Source organism: Canariomyces notabilis (genome assembly GCF_033297395.1).
Source record: "Canariomyces notabilis strain CBS 508.74 unplaced genomic scaffold N656scaffold_2, whole genome shotgun sequence".
Classification (NCBI taxonomy): Eukaryota; Fungi; Ascomycota; class Sordariomycetes; order Sordariales; family Chaetomiaceae; genus Canariomyces; species Canariomyces notabilis.
The window spans coordinates 709,457-729,454 of record NW_027041824.1 but is presented as its reverse complement, the minus strand read 5'-3'; the positions used below and the strand labels follow the sequence as shown (position 1 = coordinate 729,454).

At 55.8% G+C, this 19,998-nt stretch overlaps 10 protein-coding genes across 10 annotated transcripts; 7 read left to right on the top strand and 3 right to left on the bottom strand.

Moving 5' to 3' along the window:
• Nucleotides 1–378: 378 nt before the first annotated feature.
• N656DRAFT_810771 (uncharacterized protein) lies at nucleotides 379–2,095 on the bottom strand (the record flags this gene model as incomplete). The annotated part of the gene is made up of 2 exons (XM_064818369.1): nucleotides 379–1,717; nucleotides 1,808–2,095. The coding sequence occupies 2 exons, from the start codon at nucleotides 2,093–2,095 to the stop codon at nucleotides 809–811; spliced, it is 1,197 nt and encodes a 398-aa protein (XP_064673820.1). The 3' UTR covers nucleotides 379–808.
• A 588-nt stretch (nucleotides 2,096–2,683) lies between these two features.
• Nucleotides 2,684–3,968, top strand: N656DRAFT_765244 (EXS-domain-containing protein; the record flags this gene model as incomplete). Its single annotated transcript, XM_064813391.1, has 2 exons — nucleotides 2,684–2,774; nucleotides 2,833–3,968. The coding sequence occupies 2 exons, from the start codon at nucleotides 2,684–2,686 to the stop codon at nucleotides 3,966–3,968; spliced, it is 1,227 nt and encodes a 408-aa protein (XP_064673819.1).
• A 428-nt stretch (nucleotides 3,969–4,396) lies between these two features.
• N656DRAFT_794573 (uncharacterized protein) lies at nucleotides 4,397–6,517 on the top strand (the record flags this gene model as incomplete). The annotated part of the gene is made up of 1 exon (XM_064817300.1): nucleotides 4,397–6,517. One exon carries the CDS (start codon nucleotides 4,397–4,399, stop codon nucleotides 6,515–6,517), a length of 2,121 nt encoding a protein of 706 aa, XP_064673818.1.
• A 423-nt stretch (nucleotides 6,518–6,940) lies between these two features.
• On the top strand, nucleotides 6,941–8,593 carry N656DRAFT_834181 (uncharacterized protein; the record flags this gene model as incomplete). The annotated part of the gene is made up of 3 exons (XM_064818713.1): nucleotides 6,941–7,305; nucleotides 7,361–7,592; nucleotides 7,686–8,593. The coding sequence occupies exons 1-3, from the start codon at nucleotides 7,063–7,065 to the stop codon at nucleotides 8,591–8,593; spliced, it is 1,383 nt and encodes a 460-aa protein (XP_064673817.1). The 5' UTR covers nucleotides 6,941–7,062.
• On the bottom strand, nucleotides 8,577–9,764 carry N656DRAFT_774455 (Ctr copper transporter). The gene is made up of 4 exons (XM_064814273.1): nucleotides 9,455–9,764; nucleotides 9,207–9,390; nucleotides 8,917–9,064; nucleotides 8,577–8,855 (listed from the first exon to the last, which is right to left on the bottom strand). The coding sequence occupies exons 1-4, from the start codon at nucleotides 9,548–9,550 to the stop codon at nucleotides 8,738–8,740; spliced, it is 546 nt and encodes a 181-aa protein (XP_064673816.1). The 5' UTR covers nucleotides 9,551–9,764; the 3' UTR covers nucleotides 8,577–8,737.
• A 333-nt stretch (nucleotides 9,765–10,097) lies between these two features.
• N656DRAFT_841734 (3-hydroxyanthranilate 3,4-dioxygenase) lies at nucleotides 10,098–11,183 on the top strand. The gene is made up of 3 exons (XM_064819011.1): nucleotides 10,098–10,393; nucleotides 10,463–10,538; nucleotides 10,602–11,183. Exons 1-3 carry the CDS (start codon nucleotides 10,362–10,364, stop codon nucleotides 11,049–11,051), a joined length of 558 nt encoding a protein of 185 aa, XP_064673815.1. The 5' UTR covers nucleotides 10,098–10,361; the 3' UTR covers nucleotides 11,052–11,183.
• Nucleotides 11,184–11,190: 7 nt separating this feature from the next.
• Nucleotides 11,191–12,022, bottom strand: N656DRAFT_701444 (uncharacterized protein; the record flags this gene model as incomplete). Its single annotated transcript, XM_064810946.1, has 3 exons — nucleotides 11,191–11,618; nucleotides 11,687–11,898; nucleotides 11,961–12,022. 3 exons carry the CDS (start codon nucleotides 12,020–12,022, stop codon nucleotides 11,191–11,193), a joined length of 702 nt encoding a protein of 233 aa, XP_064673814.1.
• Nucleotides 12,023–14,132: 2,110 nt separating this feature from the next.
• Nucleotides 14,133–14,828, top strand: N656DRAFT_794568 (uncharacterized protein; the record flags this gene model as incomplete). Its single annotated transcript, XM_064817299.1, has 2 exons — nucleotides 14,133–14,189; nucleotides 14,253–14,828. The coding sequence occupies 2 exons, from the start codon at nucleotides 14,133–14,135 to the stop codon at nucleotides 14,826–14,828; spliced, it is 633 nt and encodes a 210-aa protein (XP_064673813.1).
• A 1,069-nt stretch (nucleotides 14,829–15,897) lies between these two features.
• On the top strand, nucleotides 15,898–17,111 carry N656DRAFT_794567 (PWI domain-containing protein; the record flags this gene model as incomplete). Its single annotated transcript, XM_064817298.1, has 5 exons — nucleotides 15,898–16,001; nucleotides 16,089–16,179; nucleotides 16,263–16,427; nucleotides 16,523–16,831; nucleotides 16,926–17,111. 5 exons carry the CDS (start codon nucleotides 15,898–15,900, stop codon nucleotides 17,109–17,111), a joined length of 855 nt encoding a protein of 284 aa, XP_064673812.1.
• A 725-nt stretch (nucleotides 17,112–17,836) lies between these two features.
• N656DRAFT_810757 (NuA4-domain-containing protein) lies at nucleotides 17,837–19,851 on the top strand (the record flags this gene model as incomplete). Its single annotated transcript, XM_064818368.1, has 7 exons — nucleotides 17,837–18,436; nucleotides 18,485–18,578; nucleotides 18,755–18,762; nucleotides 18,822–18,839; nucleotides 18,952–19,171; nucleotides 19,276–19,473; nucleotides 19,570–19,851. The coding sequence occupies exons 1-7, from the start codon at nucleotides 18,270–18,272 to the stop codon at nucleotides 19,849–19,851; spliced, it is 987 nt and encodes a 328-aa protein (XP_064673811.1). The 5' UTR covers nucleotides 17,837–18,269.
• Nucleotides 19,852–19,998: the final 147 nt, after the last annotated feature.

Below are 19,998 nucleotides of genomic sequence, written 5' to 3'. Positions count from 1 at the left end.
TTCTCTTCATTCTTATGATACCTCTCCTGTTGTTGTGTGCTGTGGCTACGGGATGGCGCATACTTACCTGGGCACATGTCTATTTTGTTCTTTATGTTGCCCCTCTTTTGATGAATCTTGAAGGGTGCAAAGTCGAAGACTCATCCTGATATCTCATTTCGAGTTCCTCGAATCGCTCTCACATAGTCCAAGTCTATCTCGGCAACGAATCTGTTTGTTTATGCTTTCTTCGTTCGCTTCTCCTGCGGGTCTAACAACTAACGGTACGGACTTTACATCTTGTTGTTGTAAGTTATCCGGGGCTTGTTGCTGGTATTTTGTACCCTCGGAGTTTTCCAAGCGTGGCTCCTTATCATGTCAAAGTCGGACAAGCGTTGGCGGTGGGATTTTGTGTGCTTTCTTCGTTTGTATCATGTCTTGCTGTGTGGACCGCTGGAGGTCATGCAACGGTGGTACATTTAGTTCTACTCTCCCTTGGGTTGTCATGGTCTTTCGTGTTTCTACCGAGTACTAGGGGTGGATTGGATCTTATCTTTGGAGTGGTAACAGTGGTCAGCTTATCCGTATATACCCTTAACTAATCGAGCTTTGATTCCCACTGCGTGGTCAATACACATCGGGACCCGTCTGTACAATACTATATACAATTCTCAACTGCCATATCCCTTGATAGATAGAGTATGCCTTACATCATAAGCACCATGGACTACACCCCGAGTCCTGTCCATGTACTTGAATCGCACGTACAGTACAGTACAACACACCTCGTCACCACTTCCCACCCCTCCTTCCCCATACTTCCAATCCCTCATGCAACCCGCAGAGGCAGGATATGCTGCGCCAGCGCCGCGCGCCGACAGAGCGGGCACTCGGGCTTCTCGCGGACCCAGTCGCCGATGCACGCCCAGCAAAACACGTGCCCGCACGACGTCGCCGCGGGGTCCTTGAGCCCCTCGAGGCACAGCGTGCACTTGCGCTGCTGTGCGCCCTTGATCCACCCCATGACCTGGGGACTCCCCCCGAGGTCGTACCGCGCCCTGCCTGCTAAGAGCACGGGCGTGTGTGTGGTCTGTCCGATCTCCGCCAGGCTCCGCTGGGATGATGATGATGTTGATGACAGGTTGGTGCCGCTGAGGAGTTCGTTGTTGCTGGTGTAGGCGTGCTCGTCGAGCGAGACGTGTGGTAGTAGGAAATCCGCGCTGGCGCCGCCGCTCGGTCGTTCTTCTCGAGACGTAATGGCAGCGGCGTCGGCGTCGGCGGGCGTCGGCGCAAGCTGTGCGCGGATATGGAGGTACCCGCGCACCAGCATCTGCACGACCAGCAGGACGCCCAGCACCTCGTACCCGGCCCGCCCGCCCTGTCCTTCCTCGATGCGCCGGGTGAAGACGTAGCGCAGGCCGAAGAGCCGTTTGGAGAGGGAGTAGTATGCGCCAGTGAAGTAGAAGATTGCGAGCGTCGCGGCGTGGAAGTGGGCGCCGCTGGTCAGGGCGGATAGGTGCGTGAGGATGTAGCGCAGCGCGCGGTACTCGGTGCTGGGCCGGCCGGTTTTGGTCTCGTCGCGTCCCTGGCGCGTGAGGGTGGTGAGTCGAGACTGGAGTTTCTTGCGTACGAGGGCTCGGAAGCGGGGGAGGATGCGGGAGAAGATGTAGGGCAGGAGGACGCTTGACAGTATGTACCCTGCACGGCGTTCGATGGATGGTAGAACAGGGCCTCCTTCCTCTTCCAATGTTGTTGTTGTTGTTGTTGTTGTTGTTGTTGTCGCAGACTTTGGATCTGATCTCGTTGGCTTGTGAGAAGGGGCTTCTACCTGGACGAGGTCGCAGTATTCTTCGCCTAGGGTGCGGTTGCCGGGGAGGGTGGTAAGGCAGAGATACAGGGCGTCAGCGAGAGTGCGGGTCTCGGTCGCCCAGGCATGGGCAGAACGGGCGCCATAGAGACGGCGGTGAAGGTCGCTGAGCTGGTTCGTAAGAACACCTTGAAAGTATGCGTCTTTCTGGTGGGCGCGGATGATGTCGGGCGCGGCGGCGAAGGGGTACGGAGACGACGTGAGCGGCGGAGGAGGTTTCGATTGCGGGGAGCCCGAAGCGGAAGCCATGCTGTCGGTTTTGTTGAAGGGGCAAGACCCTAACAGGAATCGCGGTTTGATGTATGATTAGTGTATTACATGACGGGACCTTGAACCGCAATGATTCATGAGTCTCATGACGATTATGTTCCGAGTTCGAGTTCGGTTTTCGAAGACTGAGTTGGCAAGCAGATGCAAGTTCGATGGGTCGGACCTCGGCTTGCAATGAATGCACTTAACGATAAGGTAGCCGACAAGGATGCAGCAGGGCTGCAGCCTTGCAGGGGATTCCAAGCAGGGATGGGACAGCGCTTTGGCTACCAAGGCTAGCACGGGCTGCACCCCCATTGGACTGCTGACGTCGTTTCCCTGCCGTTGAAAAAGACGGGCTCCTTTTTCTCATCAAATTTACGACAGGGGTAGCACGCGACGCAGTACGATTCTAAACACAGCGACGTTGCATCTTTTTTTGTTATTCTTTCCCTCCTCGGCTCGTTCCTCCTTAGACGTTGCCGGCGTCAACGTCTTTCTTCTCCCAACTCTTCATCACATTCTAGACTCTCCCTGGACATCTTTCGATGAGGCAGCCAACAGCTACAGCTCAGAGGCAGAAGAACAATGGACGGTGACCCTGCTGTGGAACCGCGGCTCGACTCGTTCAGCCTAACCTTTCCTCTCCCCTACCGGGTCGCCTTCATCGTGATATTGGGTTCGTCATTCATCTACCAGCAAGCTTGAGAAGATTGGATTCATCTGACGCTCGGCAGCCGTCTGGGGATGGGGAGCCAACCTCCACTTCCTGCACATCCGGGGCATCGATGTGCCCTCGTTGATCCGCTATCCCAGCAGGTCGAATTCGCTGCAGCCAACCCATCACCACTCGACCTACCGTCTCGCGTCCTTTCTCTCGCTCGCCTCGGGCCTCTCCATCCTCACCTTCTGGGTCCTCACTCGCCGAGACCCACAGCGCGTCATCGACTATGACTGGCTGCCCATGACGAATCTGCTCGTTCTCGCCCTCTTGTTCGCCGTACCCCTTCGCCGTTTGTCCGTCTCACACACCGGGCGCAGCCGCCTTCTCTGGACGCTCCGTCGTGTCAGCGTCGGCGGGCTGGCAGAGGCCAAGGATGGCAAGTTTGGCGACATCTTGCTCGCCGATGTGCTCACTAGCTATGCTAAAGTCCTAGCCGATCTGTTTGTCTGTCTCTGCATGTTCTTTACGCGCGACGGGTCCGCCACTGCGAGACCCGAGCGCGGATGCGGTGGGGACGTTATTGTCCCCTTGATCATGGCGATTCCGAGCGTGATCCGCTTGCGCCAGTGTCTAATCGAGTTTGTGCGCGTGCGCAGGGCGCCATATAGGGAGTCGACGGGGTGGGGCGGACAGCACCTGGCCAACGCGGCCAAGTACTCGACCGCCTTTCCTGTGATTGTGCTTGCCGCGATGCTGAGGCATCACCAAGGAGAAACTCCGTCTACGAAATTGTACAGGGCGTGGGTGGCTGCCTCTCTGCTCAACTCCCTGTACAGCTTTTACTGGGACGTGGCAAAGGACTGGGACTTGACCCTCTTGTCTGGCGCCAGGGAGCGGAACTCGCCGGACTACCCGTTTGGGTTGAGAAAGAGGTTGCATGTGCACAAGCCGGGAGTGTACTATGCCGTCATTGTGCTGGATCTAGTGCTTCGCTGTACGTGGATGGTCAAACTGAGCCCGCGAATGGACCACATAAGCGACTTCGAAAGCTCGATATTTCTCATCCAGTTCCTCGAAGTGTTCAGGCGGTGGGTGTGGATCTTCTTCCGGGTTGAGACGGAATGGATCAGGAATACTTCGGCCGGATTAGGGGTTGAAGATATCCTATTGGGCGATTTCCAGGGAAATAAGTATGAGGATGAAGACTGAGGCGTTACCGAACCTACGGCGAGTGACGACAGCGGCGACTCGACAGATGCGCAGCCACCCGCCTGACCTGGCATTATCCTCTCATAGCCAGCGTCTTGCCAATCACTATGAAGCAAGGCTGGTGGATGAGGCAAAGCGGTTCAAAATGCCTTTGATTTCAGCCGGTTCCAACAAAGGGCCTACTCGCCTCGTGATGGCGAGGCTGACGGATTGCTCAAAGGGCTGACGATCGCTCAAAGGAGATGCCGGGTTCGAAGCACTTGTCGAATATTCGCCTTTATTTCCACTCGAGCGCAGTCAGACAAAGAGATTCAAACGATTTATTTGGACACCATCCATAATCAATTTACCATGGACAACTGGATAGCTGCCCCCAATCACAATATTAGGAGCAGATCTGGAGTCGACACTGCATCTGGGCAATCAGCATGATTGCTAGTCTTTCTCGGAAACAGAGCACCAGTGCCTCTAGCTCGTCGCTTGGGACGGCGAGGCGGGCGACGCCGCTTTTTCATCCGCTCTCGCCTCCTCCGGTCAGAGAGATAGAGAAGTACGAGAAGAGACTGTTGCCGTTGTTGCCATTCCGAGCACGGAGACAGTCTTTGGTGTCAGCCTTCAGCAAGGAGGTGAACGAGGCACTTGCCACCCCGGATGGCAGCATTTTCGACTACAACCAGTCTGAGTGCAACAACAGCGAGTCGGATCAAGAAGATTCCGAGATGGCCTTTATCCTAGATAATCAAGCAGGTAGCCTTTCAAAAGGGAAGAAGCTTATGGGCGATGCAGCCAATGTCCCAAGAAGAATGCCGGACCAGGCCGGTCACTCTGCGCCAACATTGACGCAAAGGGCACCGCGAGTGCCTGGTCCCGATCACCTCGCAGCGCTCCGAGAAAGACGAAGGACCATGCACAATCATGATGAAAAGGCCCATAGAGTCCTGGGCATTCCCGCAAATGTCCACCTTCACATCGCCCGCCCCCAAACGCCATACCCAACAGCTGTGCTCGACCACCGATACGAGGCTGACGAGCCATCTTCTGTCTCACCTCTCAGCGTTAGCAGCAGTCCCTTTGGTCAGGAGTTCAGGACCGCAGTGTCCGAGTTGGGAGCTGCGGACGCCGAGGCTGAGGACAAGGGTTACTGTTCGGACCCAAGCCCCATTCATTCCAGTCCAAGACGGATCAAGAGAATCAGCACAGCGCGATCTGCTATCCCCCGCCCTCTTCAGATAACAAAGCCCCCAAAGCCCGGCCGGGGTAACGAAGAGGAGACGTCAAAGCGAGCCAGTTATGACTACCCCTATCATGTAGCCCAACTGCAGATTGCACAGCACGATGCCAAATGCAGTCCCACAACAAGCTCCCCAGATACAGGCATATCCATCCCTATCGCCCTTTTCGACAGTAACAAGCCCACGCCTCCTTTTGGAGGCGGCACCGGCGGTAAGCGCTCCTCCACGCCTTCCACGCCGCGCCTCAGCCGGGGCTCCTCCCTCATCGCCCCAGCCAGAGCCTTCCTCCGGCGCAGCGGGATTGGGATGGGGACCGCTACACCCGCCACGCCAGCTCCGACTCCCACATCGGCCGCCTTTGACCACCGCCGCGTCCAACCCGCTTGCCCTCCCCCGATCCGTAAACCGCCGCGCTCGCTTTCGGCATCGCCCCCAAATTCCAAGACCAGGACCAAGACAACAACCCCTTCCCCATGGCAGCCATCATGCGCCTCTGCCCCAGCGTCCTGCTCGGCCCTCCCGGCCGGCACCAACGCCCGAACGCCGCCAACTGCCACTGCCCCTGCCACGGCCAAAGCCAAGACGGGCATGATTTCTGCGCTCGCGGCAAAGACTACCGACCTAGCGCGGCAGCTCAACAAGAGCATTGGCCTCGGCATCACAACCATGAGCATGAGCGGGGACGAAAGGCGCCGACAGAAACTCAAAAGCCGCATCCAAGTGCTCCCGGACGGGAGGCAGGTGTTTTCTTGCTCTCCTACGGCCGTTATCAGCAATGATAGCAACGTATCCCCTCCCGCGCCGGGTTTCGGAAAGGAGAGTTCCAACGCCGGGCAGCCGTGGAAACGAAGCCCTGGTGGGAGCGGGAGTGGGAATGGGAGTGTCAGGGCTAATCCCGCGCCACCTGGGCCTGGGCCTGGGCCTGGATCTGGGTCCGTCAGAGTCAGGATGGAAACCGGGGCTAGGACTACTACTACTAGGTCGAATCTGAGCACGCCGTCGCCGTCGGCCAGGCGCGGGATCAGCCCGCGGCGGCAGGGGACGAGTCGAGGTGGGAGTCCCCCGCTGCTGTCTGGGTCAAGAGTTGCGGTTGCTATTGGCGGCGGTGAGAGTAGTCGGAGGGGTCGGAGGGGGGTGAGTGCTGGGTTGAGGGAGGTCGCCAGGGCACCTCGTAGACCGTCGCCTTTGCCCAGGCCGTCGTCATCCAGGCTGGATCGGGACGGGATAGTGGGGCGGAGCAATCATCATGGCTTGGGACTCGGAATGGGAATGGGAGTGGGTATGAGGGAGGCTGGTTGGGTGAAGCCTGCGATGTGATTGTGAGTGTGAGTGTGTTGTGGTTGTGTTGAGTTATGTGCTTGTAAGATGGGTGTGGTGAACTTGGGTTAGGGTGATAGGTGGGAGTGGGTTGTGTATTCGAGTGAGGTGAGGAGACGTGGTGTGTACATACAAAGAGGGCATGTATCTTTTAGATGTGAAAATGTCAAGTGGGGTGCTTCAGTATTGTACTATCTGCTGTAAGGCAACGTTATTGCTTGGAGGTCGAGTTAACTGCAGTGGCACTAGCACTTCAACTCGTCCTAGTACAGTAAATACTATGTATCGTGATTCGTGCCACAGTTCTAAACACAGCGCAGAGAAGCGCCAATCAGCGTGACGTCACATCCCATCGCCTCGGAGCACCTGCAGCTCCACCTTCCCACCGCGGCGGAGGCGGGGCTCCGGCTGTCAGGTACCGTACTTCGGCTACGGCCCAAGCAGCGTGTCCCGGATACCTGGGCTCTCAATTACAGTCTCCATCCGGTACAGGACCCGGTTGGACTGAGCCACAAGAAACCTCATCAGCGCAAGTTTTGAAAAAGATGAGCGGTTCCCTTAACCTCGATGATCAAGCAATAGTACAGACCGATACCGAAATCGACACGCCAGAGCACGAGGAAGAAGTCCAGACAATCGTCCAGAGCATCCAAGACCCGCCCAGCCTTGAGACCTCCCTTAAGCTATTCGTCGAGTTCGACGACAAGGAAGAACCGCGCGCCGAAGACGAAGAAGGGTCGTATTACTGGGATGCAGCGACAATGGCACCTCTCAATGCAGCCTCGACGGTCAGTAAAAGCAAACCATTAAAGAACTGTTTGTGTGGTGGTTAAGCAACCCCAGCTCATGCGAACCAAGGCCGCCATCGCCCGGCTAAGAGCCTACAAACCCCCACCATTCCCGCTCTGGGACCGCCTCCCGCTCAGCCGCCGCGCCGCCGTGCTGATGCTGCTGTACGCCGACCGCCGGGGCGACCTGCGCGTCGTCATCACGATGCGCGCCGCCAGCCTGCGCAGCTTCTCAGGCCATGCCGCCCTGCCGGGGGGCAAGGCAGATAGCTTGGACGAGACACCCTGTAAATCTTCCTCTTCCCCTCCCCCTGCCCTACCACCCATTCTCGAATATCTCACCTAACCACCACCTGCCGCCGGAAATGTGAAATCAAAAGACCAAATCGCCCGCCGCGAAGCCTGGGAGGAAATCGGCCTCCCGCTCGACGACAGCAAGCTCCCCGCACCCTTCCGCATCGAGCACCTCTGCTACCTGCCCATGAACCTGGCGCGCACCGAGCTGGTCGTGCGGCCGTGCGTTGCCTTGCTGCACACAGACAGCTCCTCCTCTTCGGACAATCACAATCCCTCTTCCTCCTCCTGCCTAGCACGCCCAACCGCCGAAGAAACCCTCATCCCCCGACTCGACGCAAAGGAGGTCGCCGCCGTATTTTCAGCGCCCTTCCACAACTTCCTCAAGGCCTCGGACGAGCTTCCTGTTACCACCACCACCACCAACAACAGTCCCAGTCCCAAAAAGCAGCAGCAGCAGCAGCAGCAACAACCACTACCGCCGGGGAAGTGGTACGAAGGCTACTGGAGCGACTGGCACAGCGAGCCCTGGCGGGTGCATTTCTTTTACGTGCCGGTGACAGACCAGCGCGTGGTCAAGCCCAGGGTAAGGGAGGGCGGGTTGGCGGCGCTGGACGAGGACGGCGGTGGTAGTAGTACTAGTAGTAATGGTGACAGTGATGATGATGATAATACTAAAGGAAGGTACAAGGTGTGGGGAATGACGGCGCGCATCCTGGTCGACGCGGCGACGATTGCCTACGGCGAGACGCCCGAGTTTGAGCACAACAGGCACTTTGGGGATGAGAAGCTTATTGAGACACTCGCGGAGAGGGGGGTGCTTGAGGAGAAGAGGAAGCACCGGGCGCCGGGGAGTGGTTTGGCTGGGGACGGGGGAGGGGAGCGGAAGAAGGTTGATGTGGGGGTGTTTGATGGTGTTCCTGCTGCCGAGGGGGATATTGTCAGGGAGGGAGGTGCCGGGAAGGGTGTAAAGGGAGAGGCGAGTAAGATGTAGCATGTGCTGTGGGTAATTGGAGTTATTTGAGGGTGGTAGAGCGGCAGTACACAAGATACAGTAGACAGGCTGGATCAGGTTTCATGGTCTGGGTACTATCCGATATATACGAACGCCCAATCCCCTCAACCCGTGACATGCCATTTAGTGACAGGCTGTTTCCTTGACGACAGTAGTCCGCGCGCCAAACACCAGATAGCCCAGTCCGGCACCCACAGATACGGCGATCATGACCCACCCGTTGTAGGTCATGAAGATGAGCCTTGGCACGGTCAGAGCCCAGGGTTAACTCGCTTGCGAGGGCTACTATAAGGATGGCTTACATTATCATAAATGCGTAAAAGTTCTGAAATCCATACAGGACGGACTTGACGACATGCGCCCGTCGCGTCACCTCGTCCCGGGTTTGGCCTGCAGGGGTCGCAAGAAAGGGGGTAGTCTCAGTAACAGTGTCTTCAGCAGTAGTAGGTACTGGTGACGATGGGGATGCTCAATTTTCTCTTTAGCGAATATCCTCGCCATGGAATATAAGAGCGGACTGGTGCTAGGCAGGCAGACGGGTAGATAATAAGGGGTGCTTGGGAAGGGAAAGGTAAATGGAAAGAATGCTCACGCGGCGCCGTCTCAGCCCTTCTGGCCACCGAGGCCTCGTACCGCCGGATCCCCTCACGCACAGCCTCGTAGCCAGCCGAGATGGCTACGATGCCGATCAGGGAGATAACAAGACTCAGCGTGGATGTGATGTGCCATTGGCGGAAGACGATGCAGAGGTTGTCGGTCGACCAGGTGAAGAGCATCTAACGTCGGTTAGTTGGCGAGCGAGATGATGGGGGGATGAGGTATATCATGATCGCTACTGACATTCATGCTGCACATATGACTGTTGTCGCCGTGATCCATCCCGCCATGGGACGAGTGGTCCATCATGTGGTGGTGCTCATGTGAGGAGTGATCCATGTTGGGACGAGGATGCAAGGGCGAAAGAGGATTAAAGATAAAGAGGTTTGAATTGACGTTGTTGGGTTGATAGAGCTGAGAGATATATATCGAGTGAGGTGTTGATATGCCTCACTAACACCACTAGGTACACTATCTCGGCGCCATCCGAGACCATAGTTGAAGCCACGCTTCCCGAGCAAGGATGCGCGACATGGGACGCAATGGAGATCTGAGACGCAGCTTATTGACACCGTGTACCGTACCTATCTGGTAATTTCCCACCGTCAGTTCAGTAATGTATTGTATTGAAATTCCCATTACACTTACGGGGTACAGTACATACCAGTGCTTTGAAAAGTTCCTCCAACGGGCAACCGCACGTCATTGTCTAGTAAGCCGAGCATTCAAGCGGGTTCCATCTGCTAGCCGGCGGGGTACGCTCCGGCGATCGAGTTCGCCGGCTGTGTGAGATATGATGGGCATGTCTACCGGTAGTCTGATTTAATCTTGTGGTGTTCAAGGCAATGTCTTGCAAAATATCTTACCTACCTTCGTCTGATAGATCCTTGTCTCAATCCAAAGTCGTTTAAACTCAAGCGCTCAACAAGTCACACCATCCATTGGATCATCTTGGATCCGGCTACATCCGAATTCCACTCTGTGAGCATTGCAACACAATTTCTTGAAATACGGTTATTCGCTCATTCAGAAACTCATTCAAAACCCCCAGGCTACATTATCTGAGCAGCCTTGGACCTGTCAGCGGCCTTGTCAACTATTGCCGTTCGGGAAGCACCTCAGCCGAGGCTTATACACCCCTAAAAGCAAGATGCTCAGTTCACCAGTGAACTTGCCCAAGTGGTACGTACATGACATCAATCACCAGGTTCCCATCTCATGACAATAACTCACCACGCTATATCTTCCCAGGCTGGAAGAGAACTCCCACCTCCTCAAACCACCAATCAACAACTACTGCGTCTACAATGAGGATTTCACCGTCATGGTACTCCCTCACCACCTCCATTTCTTCATCATATCAAGTACTAACACCAAACCCCACACACAGATAGTTGGCGGCCCCAACGCCCGAACCGACTACCACATCAACCAAACTCCGGAATGGTTCTACCAGTACAAGGGTGCCATGCTTCTCAAAGTCGTCGACAAAGACGACACCTTCCGGGACATAGTCATTGGCGAAGGGGACATGTTCCTGCTGCCGCCCAACACGCCGCACAACCCGGTGCGCTTTGCCGACACGGTGGGGGTCGTGCTGGAACAGAAACGCCCCGCGGGCTCGATCGACCGCATGCGCTGGTACTGCCAGAAGGAAACGGGCGGGTGCGGCGCCGTCGTGCACGAGGCCGCTTTCCATTGCACGGATTTGGGTACTCAGATTAAGGAGGCGGTTGAAAAGTTCAAGGCGGATGAGGGGGTGAGGACGTGTAAGAGGTGCGGGACTGTGGCGGATTGGTGTCCTCGGCCTGGGTCGATTAGGGATCCGAATCTGAAGTGATGACACTGTTGAGTGGTGAGGGAGTTGGGTGCTTGTACTACTGAGTCTTGTTCCAGTATGAGGCAATTGAGCAAAATTGATGAACAGAACTGCATGCCCTTCAGGGGTATTATGTGTTTTATTCATAAAAACAAAGACATCATGTCTCGGCATACTCATACGAGCTGGTCGACTCTACAACATGAACCTCCATCTTGGCCTCCTCCAGCTCCTTGCCGTCCACCCTGATGCCGGCGCGCATCACATCCCCCGGCACGACGGGGCCGACACCCTTGGGCGTGCCCGTCAGGACAATGTCGCCGGGCTCGAGCGTCATGACCTTGGAGATATCGCTCAAGATCCGCGGCAGGCGGAACAGCATCAGCTCGGTCGAGTCGTTCTGCTGTACCTTGTCGTTGACGGTCAGGTACAGCTCGATCTTGTGCGGATCCGGGATCTTGTCCTTGCTGATGATGTTGCTCAGCGGCAGGAACGTGTCAAAGCCCTTGCTGATGTCCCACGGCAGACCCTTCTTCTTGGCCTCGTTCTGGATGTTGCGCGCCGTCATGTCAATGCTGAGGGCATAGCCTGGCATGGTGATTTTAGTATCGGGGGGTTTTCAACACGCATCAATCAGCTCGTCCCTGGCAACTCACTGTCAATGGCGTCCAGCGCCGCCGATTCATTCTCAGCGTTCAGGTCCCTGAGACGCTTGCCCACAATGAGAGCGAGCTCGACCTCGTAGTGCAGGTCGACGCCCCGTGGCCGGATCACTGGCCCGTCGCCGGGGAACAGGATGGAGGACGTCGGCTTCTGGAAGAAGAAGGGCTGCTTCGGCCGAGCGCTGTTGAGCTCGGTGATATGGTCCCTAATTCAAAGTCAGCAGGCCATGATAATTCTTTTTAAATTAAGCAGGTACTGGTTACTCACGCATAATTGCGGCCAATGCAGATAATCTTGCCAGCTCTCTTTAGTTGGCGTAGCGACGACATCGTGGGCCGATAACAATTCACTACTCTCCGTACAAACACTATTGTGAACGACTCGCCTCGGGCTGGGCAGCGGCAGATGTAATATATAGCCTTCCGGTTTATGCGACGCTGATTCCGGGATGCGAATGGCCTGCAGATGTCCCAGATACAACCCTGCCCTCGGCGGTAGAAGATGATGCCGCGCGGCGTCCGACTCGGATGCGCAAGAGTGGATCAGTCCGGTCCACGGGGAGAGACGAGGATTAATTATGTTCCCGGATTGTCACATACGCCTATAAAATGCAACAGCGTTTCTGACCTTCTGGGTCAATTGTGTTGAAACGAAAGTGGAGTTGATGGATTCTAGACTCAAAGCCCCTCTAGTTTTCCTGCAGGATATGGATGCTGATCTACAAAGTTAAAGGGGTAACGTCAAATGAATGCCCGACGCAAACTGATGAGAAAAGCACTTCAAATTATCATAGAAAGAATGCTGGTGTTAGCTGTACATAGTCCTCTGGCACTCAGGTACACCTGGATCGCAAACGGTTTCATGCTGATTCAATCAGCGATCGTGAATTCAGCTTAATGCTGCGACTACGTTGCTGCTCCAGTGATATTTCGACATACTAGTACCTAGTATTACAGCATCTCCTCAAGACCTCAACTCCTCGGCAGACTAGCGCATAGCTGAGGGATCGTTATGCTGCACGTAGAGTTAACATACCTATAGATATTGACGTACAGTACGAAGCTACAACCTGAGCGGCGACTACAATATGATTCCCAACTGCCATCGTCAGGCCGCTGGACGAACCCCAACAGCTTTGTATGGAGCGCTTCGCTTGTAGGCCGCTCGAGTATTACGGTGGACCTGTCTTGGTGACGATGATCCTGTGAGAAACGAGCTGCTTGCGCTGTGAGATATGGGGGAAGATCTGCCCTGCATCCGCGAAAAGGGACATCTCGGGTAGCTTAGGGTTAGAGTCGGGAAAGGTCGAAATTCTTCCACCAGTTGAATATGACGGCAGGCTGATGGCGTCGTGAACTGAGCGTGATACCTAAGTGATAGTCAAGCGTGATGCGCATTTTGGACTGTCATGCGGAGTGGATGACGGCTGTGCCGGTATTTCTCTTCAAGAAAGTATAAATCTGACAACACGACAGAAACACGTCAACTAACGCTTAGGTACTCGAAAACATGTGACTGTTAATGAGGCTGATGACCAAGCTCGAGCCAAGGTGACTCTAGCTGTTCCCCGCGAATTCCCGATTCCAGAGCACGACATTCCCAAGGCCCAAACTCTAGAGCTAGGTTACCAGTAAGGTGGTTGCCCGTCATCGTTCGATTGTCTTCGAGGTTCTCGGGCCCGGGAGGCCGAAGAGGCATTTGAAAGGATAGTCTTTCAGCAATGAGGAAGCAGTCGCAAGGGGTTGGCAACGGTCGCCACGCTTTTTCAGGTGGGATGGCCATGGGGGACCCATCTGTGCTTCTATGTAAAGGTGGATGGAGTGAGTCCGTGGTGAATGGTGATTCCGTAGCCCTCTTTAAGGACTGCCACGGGACTTTCCAGTGCCACTTTATCAAGTGCGGGGGTCGCACGCGATCCCGCACAAACCGTTTGACGATCCGACCACTCAGTCCATCGCTAGCGAGGGGCCCCTGTCGGGACCGAACAGGCCCCCAGCGGCCCCCCGCAGTCCCCACGAAACTTCAGTGAACAAAGCCCACTTGCTACACTAGCGGGGCGAGCTGTATTCAGCCGTCGATACACGAGAGCGGTCGCCAACCCGTCCATTGCACTCCCGACAACTTCCTCACATCCGACTCTGCCGCTTTTGAACACGTTCCGATTGGGCTTATGCGCCAGCGACACCAACATAAAGCTGCGGCTGCGTCTTTGCCTCGCCTGGGAAAATCTCTGTCTGTGAAACCCGATGAACCAAGCAGGATTTCTACAGGACACGCAACCCATCATCGATCAACGTCACAGACCGCGTCCTGTCTCTCGACATACTTAGCCACCACCAACAACAACATCAACAACATCAACAACATCAACGTGTTCATTCATCCTCACTTTCTCCGGTCCAGAAATCGTGCCATATCAGCTTTCTACGCACCTCCATGATGGAGAGCATTCAGCTTGCGCAGATGCTTGCTGATCTCAGCGACTTAAATGCGGCGGTACGTCGCAAGGCTGCTTTTACCGCATCACTGCATTTTGTGGTATTCTAAGATTTGCCACAGCAAGAAACACAAGCCGCTATCGCTCTGGTCAACGCCAACAAGACGCTCAACACCACCTCCACCACGTCTGAAGCAAACAAGCCATTAGAACATGTTTTCCAAGTCCAGCCAGGTCCGCGACATCATCGCCGCACCGGGTCTTCGGGGTCTGCCGGCTCAGGCTCGTCCTTCATCTCGAGAACCGCCTCGCCGGCAAAGTTTGATAAATACGGACGGCGCATCCTGACGCCGCCCAACACGCGCTCAAACTCGGCGTACGGCTCCATCCCGGGCACGCCGCGGCGAGAAACAGAGGTTAGCACCGTTACCCTCTTCGCACCCCCCAACTGCACGCTCTCGCCGACGAACTACGTACTAAAGTACGCCTGTTGGCGGGATCAACAGATTGAAGACGACGTCGACCGGGCCAACTCGCTGATGGCTCTGTACGAGATTCGCGCCAAGCTGAAGGATCAGGACAACCGGGCGTTGAACAAGTTGAGGGAGAAGATCGACGCGCTGCATGCAAGACAGCAAGCGGAGAAGAAGGATGGGGATATGGGAAGGATGAGACTAAGCTATCCCAAAGGCTCCTGAGTCACTCCCGAGAGTAGCTATGTTTATCCGCTTCTTTCTTCCGGGGTAGCCCCCTTCTGAACGTTATCATTCTACGGCCCGCTGCAGCAACGAGACACAAGGCGGGCTGACACGCCTTGATATCTCTGAATGGGCGACGGGACCTCATGAGGGAAGGAGCATTGATATTACTACGGCGTTCTGGCTATATGATACAGGACTGGTTGGGCTCCGGGATTGGGGTCTATGTAATGGTTTGGTTGGCGCTGGGGTCACGGAGATGGAAAAGTGTATCAGTTTTTAGGGGACAACGGGCCTGTCGCTGTCATGGCCAAAGGTGTCCTCATAGCAATGGGCCGACTTCCGGTCGTCTTCTCAAAAGATGAGACCGCATGTACACTACGAAAATACCCGCTAATGATCAGTACATAACGTAGTTATGCTCAGCTTGTGAATCAATCTGACATTGAACGTATCAAATAACCACATTTGCCTCCAGGACAGAAAATCTGAAGCTGGGTGGTAGAATCGGTCGCCGGCAAGACTGTTTTCGGTGAGGCATTTAATCGCAAGGATGCCATCCAAAGTTCCCGTCATCTTCATCGCAAACAACCTTCTCATTCCATCCAAGGACGCGCACACTGCAAAACAGCGGGGCACACGACAACCCCCCGCCAACTTTCAACCACTGTGATTTTTACCCCGCGGTCCACACGGCCCGCCCATGTGAATTCAGGTTCCGGAACCCCCATGCCTTTCTCCTGTGGCGGTGCGGCTTAAGCTTGGCGGATCAAATTCTCCACTTCTCACCCAAAAAGGCACAGTGCAAAAGGCCCACCGCGGCAACAACCGGCAGCCCGGGAACCTCGATCTCTTTTCGTCACAACGCGTCCATCTCGTCAGTTCGACATCCGTCATCCCACCTCCAACTCCAGGTCCCGTCATCGTTTCTTAAGCCACAATACCCGACCAAGAGTAAGAGAGAGAAGCGCATCAAGCCGGGCATCATCTAGGACACCGCCCGTGTCGATTAATCGGCTTTCCCGCCCAGAAACTTTCAACAAGAAAAGGAATCCGAGGGCTGCCAATCATGGCGACGGGCGTCGATGCGAAGCTGCTGAAGAGCACCAAATTCCCACCAGAATTCAATCAGAAGGTGGATATGCAAAAGGTGAACTTGCAGGTCATGAAGAAGTGCGTTTCTCCGTCTCCCTCCCTCTCTAGGTTCCCCTCACGGAGCAGGGCAATGTGTGCTAACGAGCTACTTTCACTCTGGGCCAGATGGATCGCCAACCGTGTAACCGAGATTCTGGGGAGCGAGGACGATGTTGTCATTGAGCTGGTTTTCAACTTGATTGAAGGGGCGAGACATGTGAGTTCGCCGCCCTCGGCGATCTAACATATGTAAAAGGAAATTGCGTGCTGACGAGAGGGGACATGGCCCGGCCGCTACAGCCCGATATTAAGTCGCTGCAGATCCAGCTGACGGGGTTTCTCGACAAGGACACGCCGGCATTCTGCAAGGAGCTGTGGAAGCTCATGCTCAGCGCCCAAGCTAGCCCCCAGGGCGTGCCCAAGGAGCTGCTGGAGGCCAAGAAATTGGAGCTTATGCAGGAGAAGGTGGGTGTTTTACTACATCACTGCATTGGATCCGGGTGTGCCAAGGCTTGGGCTGATAATATGACTGAAACAGATGGAGGCGGACAAGGCTGCAGAAGAGGCCCGTCAGCGGCGAGAGGAATTTGAACGCCGAGACCGTGGTAGGGGCGGGAGAGGCGGAGGTCCTAGCCGGGTCGATTCCTGGCGCGGAGGCCGCGATGATAGAGATCGAGGAGAGTTCGGACGTGGTGGCGGCCGGTCTCGTTCCCCGCCACGTTACCGTGACAGGGGTGAGCGCGGTGGCCGTGGAGGTCCCCGAGGTGGTTGGAAAGATACATACGTGCCCCGGGGCGGTTCACCTCCTCGACGCGGGTCATCTCCTCGACGCGGGTCACCTCCTCGACGCGGGGCTGGGGGACGCCGGGGTGACAGACGCCCGAGGTCTCGTTCCCGGTCTGTTTCGATGCGCTCGACTTCGTCTCGGTCATACTCTCGCGGCTCTAGCGTTGACGGATATAGACGGTCCATCTCTCGCTCACCTACCCCGCCGCCGCGGCGACGCCGGGCCAGATCTCGGTCTCGAACCCCACCTCTTCGCGATGCACCCAAGCGGCGCCGGTCCCCGCTTCGGCGAGGCCGTACACGTTCATTGTCGTCCGACCGCAGATCACCATCACCAAAGCGTCGACGCTACTCTCCGTCTAGCAGCCGGAGTCGCAGCCTTAGCCGGAGCCGGTCCAGGAGCCGGTCCCCACGCTACAGCCGATCGGTGTCTACGTCGTCGTCGAGACTTTCCCGCTACTCACGGTCTCCCAGCCGCACGCCACCCAGACGGTCTAGGCGGGACAGCCGCAGTGTCTCTCGAAGCCCCGGCCGGTACTCGAGAAGGGCAAGAGCGCGCAGTGACAGCCGCAGCGATAGCCGTGCGAGCTCACATGACGGGCGACGCCGGTCCCCCCGCTCTCATTCGCGCGAGAGACGAAACTCACGGCAGAGGCGCGACAGCAACGACACAATGAGGGACAGATCTAGGGATCGCAGAGGCTCTCATGCATCTTCATACTCTTCTGCACGGAACAGATCGGCTGATGGTTCAGGCACTGAAGACAGACCTCGATCTTCCCGTGACGGCGCAGCGGCGTCAAGCTCGAAGCAGGTAATGTCCGCTTGAGAATGGGGAAAATCTCAAAGCTGACCAGCTTGGCAGGACGAGAAAACAGCCAACGAGCTCCGAGAACGGGAGCTAAAGGAGAAAATCAAGAAGATGAGATCCTCGAGAAGCGGAGACGAAAATGTCGAGGCTAACGCTGCTTGAAGTTTTCGTGTTCGGTGTCCGGTTCTGCCTACGTACGCATCATGGTTTCTGGCTTTCAAGGCATTTCACACTGGCGGAACCGAGTCTCTGGGATCTGTGAGAACAACCCCCTGATATCGACTTGGTCATCAATAATCGTCTGAATACCTCCAGGTCCACAGACACCTAGGCACAAATGTGCAGATAGATACAGTTAGTTGAAACCCATGCCAGCATGATGACTTGCACTGGAGACCATGTATCGAGCAGTAATTGGATCAGAGCTATGACAACGTGCTTCGAATTAAGCTCAGTGATGCTATTCAGCTTGGTACATCTGAGTCCGTCGAATCGGACTTAGCGAGGTGTCTCTCTCCCTTACATGATCGAGGGAAAGGGTAATAAAGATTAGAGGAGATCTTGATCTTTTATATCCGTATATGTGATGGGCTGAGGTCTGATGAATTACAAGCGTACCGTATAAACTCGGGACATTGGGAAATTTGATTCTGGCAGCCAAGCCCACCATAACCCATAACCCTCTGAACCTATTTGACACCCTTAGGGTTATGGCTGAGATCCAGCTGTGCCCTGGTCTGTCCACTGCAACAGTGGGTTTCCTGCAAAGGCTTCAATTGGTGGGCGTCAAACGGGTTCAGAGGCAATTGGGTACGGAGGTTGGGGCCAAAAGTTATCATCACTCCAAGATAGCCAAGACTGCCAAGGCCCGGATACAGTAAGGCTCGCACAGCCCATGTCTACCACTGGTCCCTAACCACTGTAGGCATAGTACGCATCTCCCTGCGCTGGAGTGCTTCATGGGCGGTGCCCAATCAGCGAAGAGGGAGAGAAACCGCTATGCCCAAATTAAATACAGTGTAAGTATGCTTTTCTCTGTTCGTCGCACGTTGATAGGCTTGGCCCTAACAGAGAGCGATGATAACTTTTGGCCCCAACCTCCGTAATACGTAGTGGGCTTGGCTGCCCAGAATCAAATTTCCCAATGTTCCGAGTTTATACGGTATTCGTACCTTGATACCAGTACTTGTTGCAGGGTACGGAGTACGTACCGCATGTACCGCGAAGGGTGGTTGCACAGTGCGAATGTTACACATGCGCAGTCCTGATTGGCCACTTCAGTAAGTACAGACGCGTCACCGGCAGGCGAGGAAAGCCGGAACCCGAATTCACTTTCCTGGCCTGGTCTTGAAAGACATCAGACCGTGCTCAGTTGAATTCACATTCGCACAGAAAACTCCAACGAGGAGGTAGCCCGACCAGCGACAGCGCCACGGCGAGCATGACTGATAACTCGGCGTCGAGCGCTACCAAGACGGCAGCCGCCGCTCCCAATGGCGTGGACGGGCCCGCTTCGGCCGCGGCGAACGGTGGTGGCATCCCCTATTACGAGAAGCAGCGGGATCACTTGAAGGAGCTGATTGCAAAGAAGAGGATGCTTGACAAGAGGCTGGTGCGTTGATTCTCTTTCCCGTCGCTGCAGCACTCCTCTGTGGCAGGCAGTGGGAAGGGAGGTGGGCTTTCTCGGCTGACGGTTGAACGCGCCCCCATCAAAAGGCTGCGACAGAAGAACTCATTGCACAAAAAGAGGCCGAGTACCTCGAGAACACGCCCGCGGGGAACATCATTATCGGCTTCGACAACTACACCAAGGGCACAAGCACGGCGGCCGCGCAGCGCCGCAAGACGGGCCTGACCGACTCGTACAGAGTGTTTTCCAAGAGCTCCGTGTCGTATAATGCTGCGGCGGCAGCAGTAAGTTACATCACCCTTGATACTTTCTTTCTTTATTGTATATTCCTCAGTCAATACCACGTCCCGGGGAGTTCAGGGACTAAAGGCAAGACACAGGACGCGCAAACACCCGCTTCGACGCCCGCCTCGCACGCACCCACGCCGGTGTCGACCAGCTTTGGGAATAACAGAGACGGCGGCGGCGGCGCCGGAGGGGCAGCGTCTAGCGCGCCAACACCTACAAGTGCCACTGGGGGTGGGAGGCAGACGGGGAAAAAGAGCAAGAAGAGTGCCGCGGCGGCGGCGGCTGCTGCTGCTGCTAGTGGAGTGGAGGATAGTGAGACGGACTCGAGAGAGACGAAGAAGATTAGGACTAGTTTTGGGGCGGTGAGGAGGTAGAAACGGTTGGGGATTGCCAGGACACTAGCTACAATACCTACACTACACTACAGGGGAAGGGATGGCGTGATTGGCGTTTTTTGGGACCTGGGCTTGGGATCTGGGATCTGTGTACGGCGGGCTGGCTGTGTTCATATACCCTGTGGT

What these genes read in the sequence shown, in the direction of transcription:
- N656DRAFT_841734 (XM_064819011.1), top strand. Translation starts at nt 10,362, where the DNA reads ATGCTCAGTTCACCAGTGAACTTGCCCAAGTG. An exon ending in CCAGTGAACTTGCCCAAGTG is followed by an intron (nt 10,394 to 10,462) that starts GTACGTACATGA and finishes ATATCTTCCCAG; the next exon opens with GCTGGAAGAGAACTCCCACC. An exon ending in ATGAGGATTTCACCGTCATG is followed by an intron (nt 10,539 to 10,601) that starts GTACTCCCTCAC and finishes CCCCACACACAG; the next exon opens with ATAGTTGGCGGCCCCAACGC.
- N656DRAFT_774455 (XM_064814273.1), bottom strand. Translation starts at nt 9,550, where the DNA reads ATGGATCACTCCTCACATGAGCACCACCACATGATGGACCACTCGTCC. An exon ending in GTCATATGTGCAGCATGAAT is followed by an intron (nt 9,391 to 9,454) that starts GTCAGTAGCGAT and finishes AACCGACGTTAG; the next exon opens with ATGCTCTTCACCTGGTCGAC. An exon ending in AAGGGCTGAGACGGCGCCGC is followed by an intron (nt 9,065 to 9,206) that starts GTGAGCATTCTT and finishes CATCGTCACCAG; the next exon opens with TACCTACTACTGCTGAAGAC.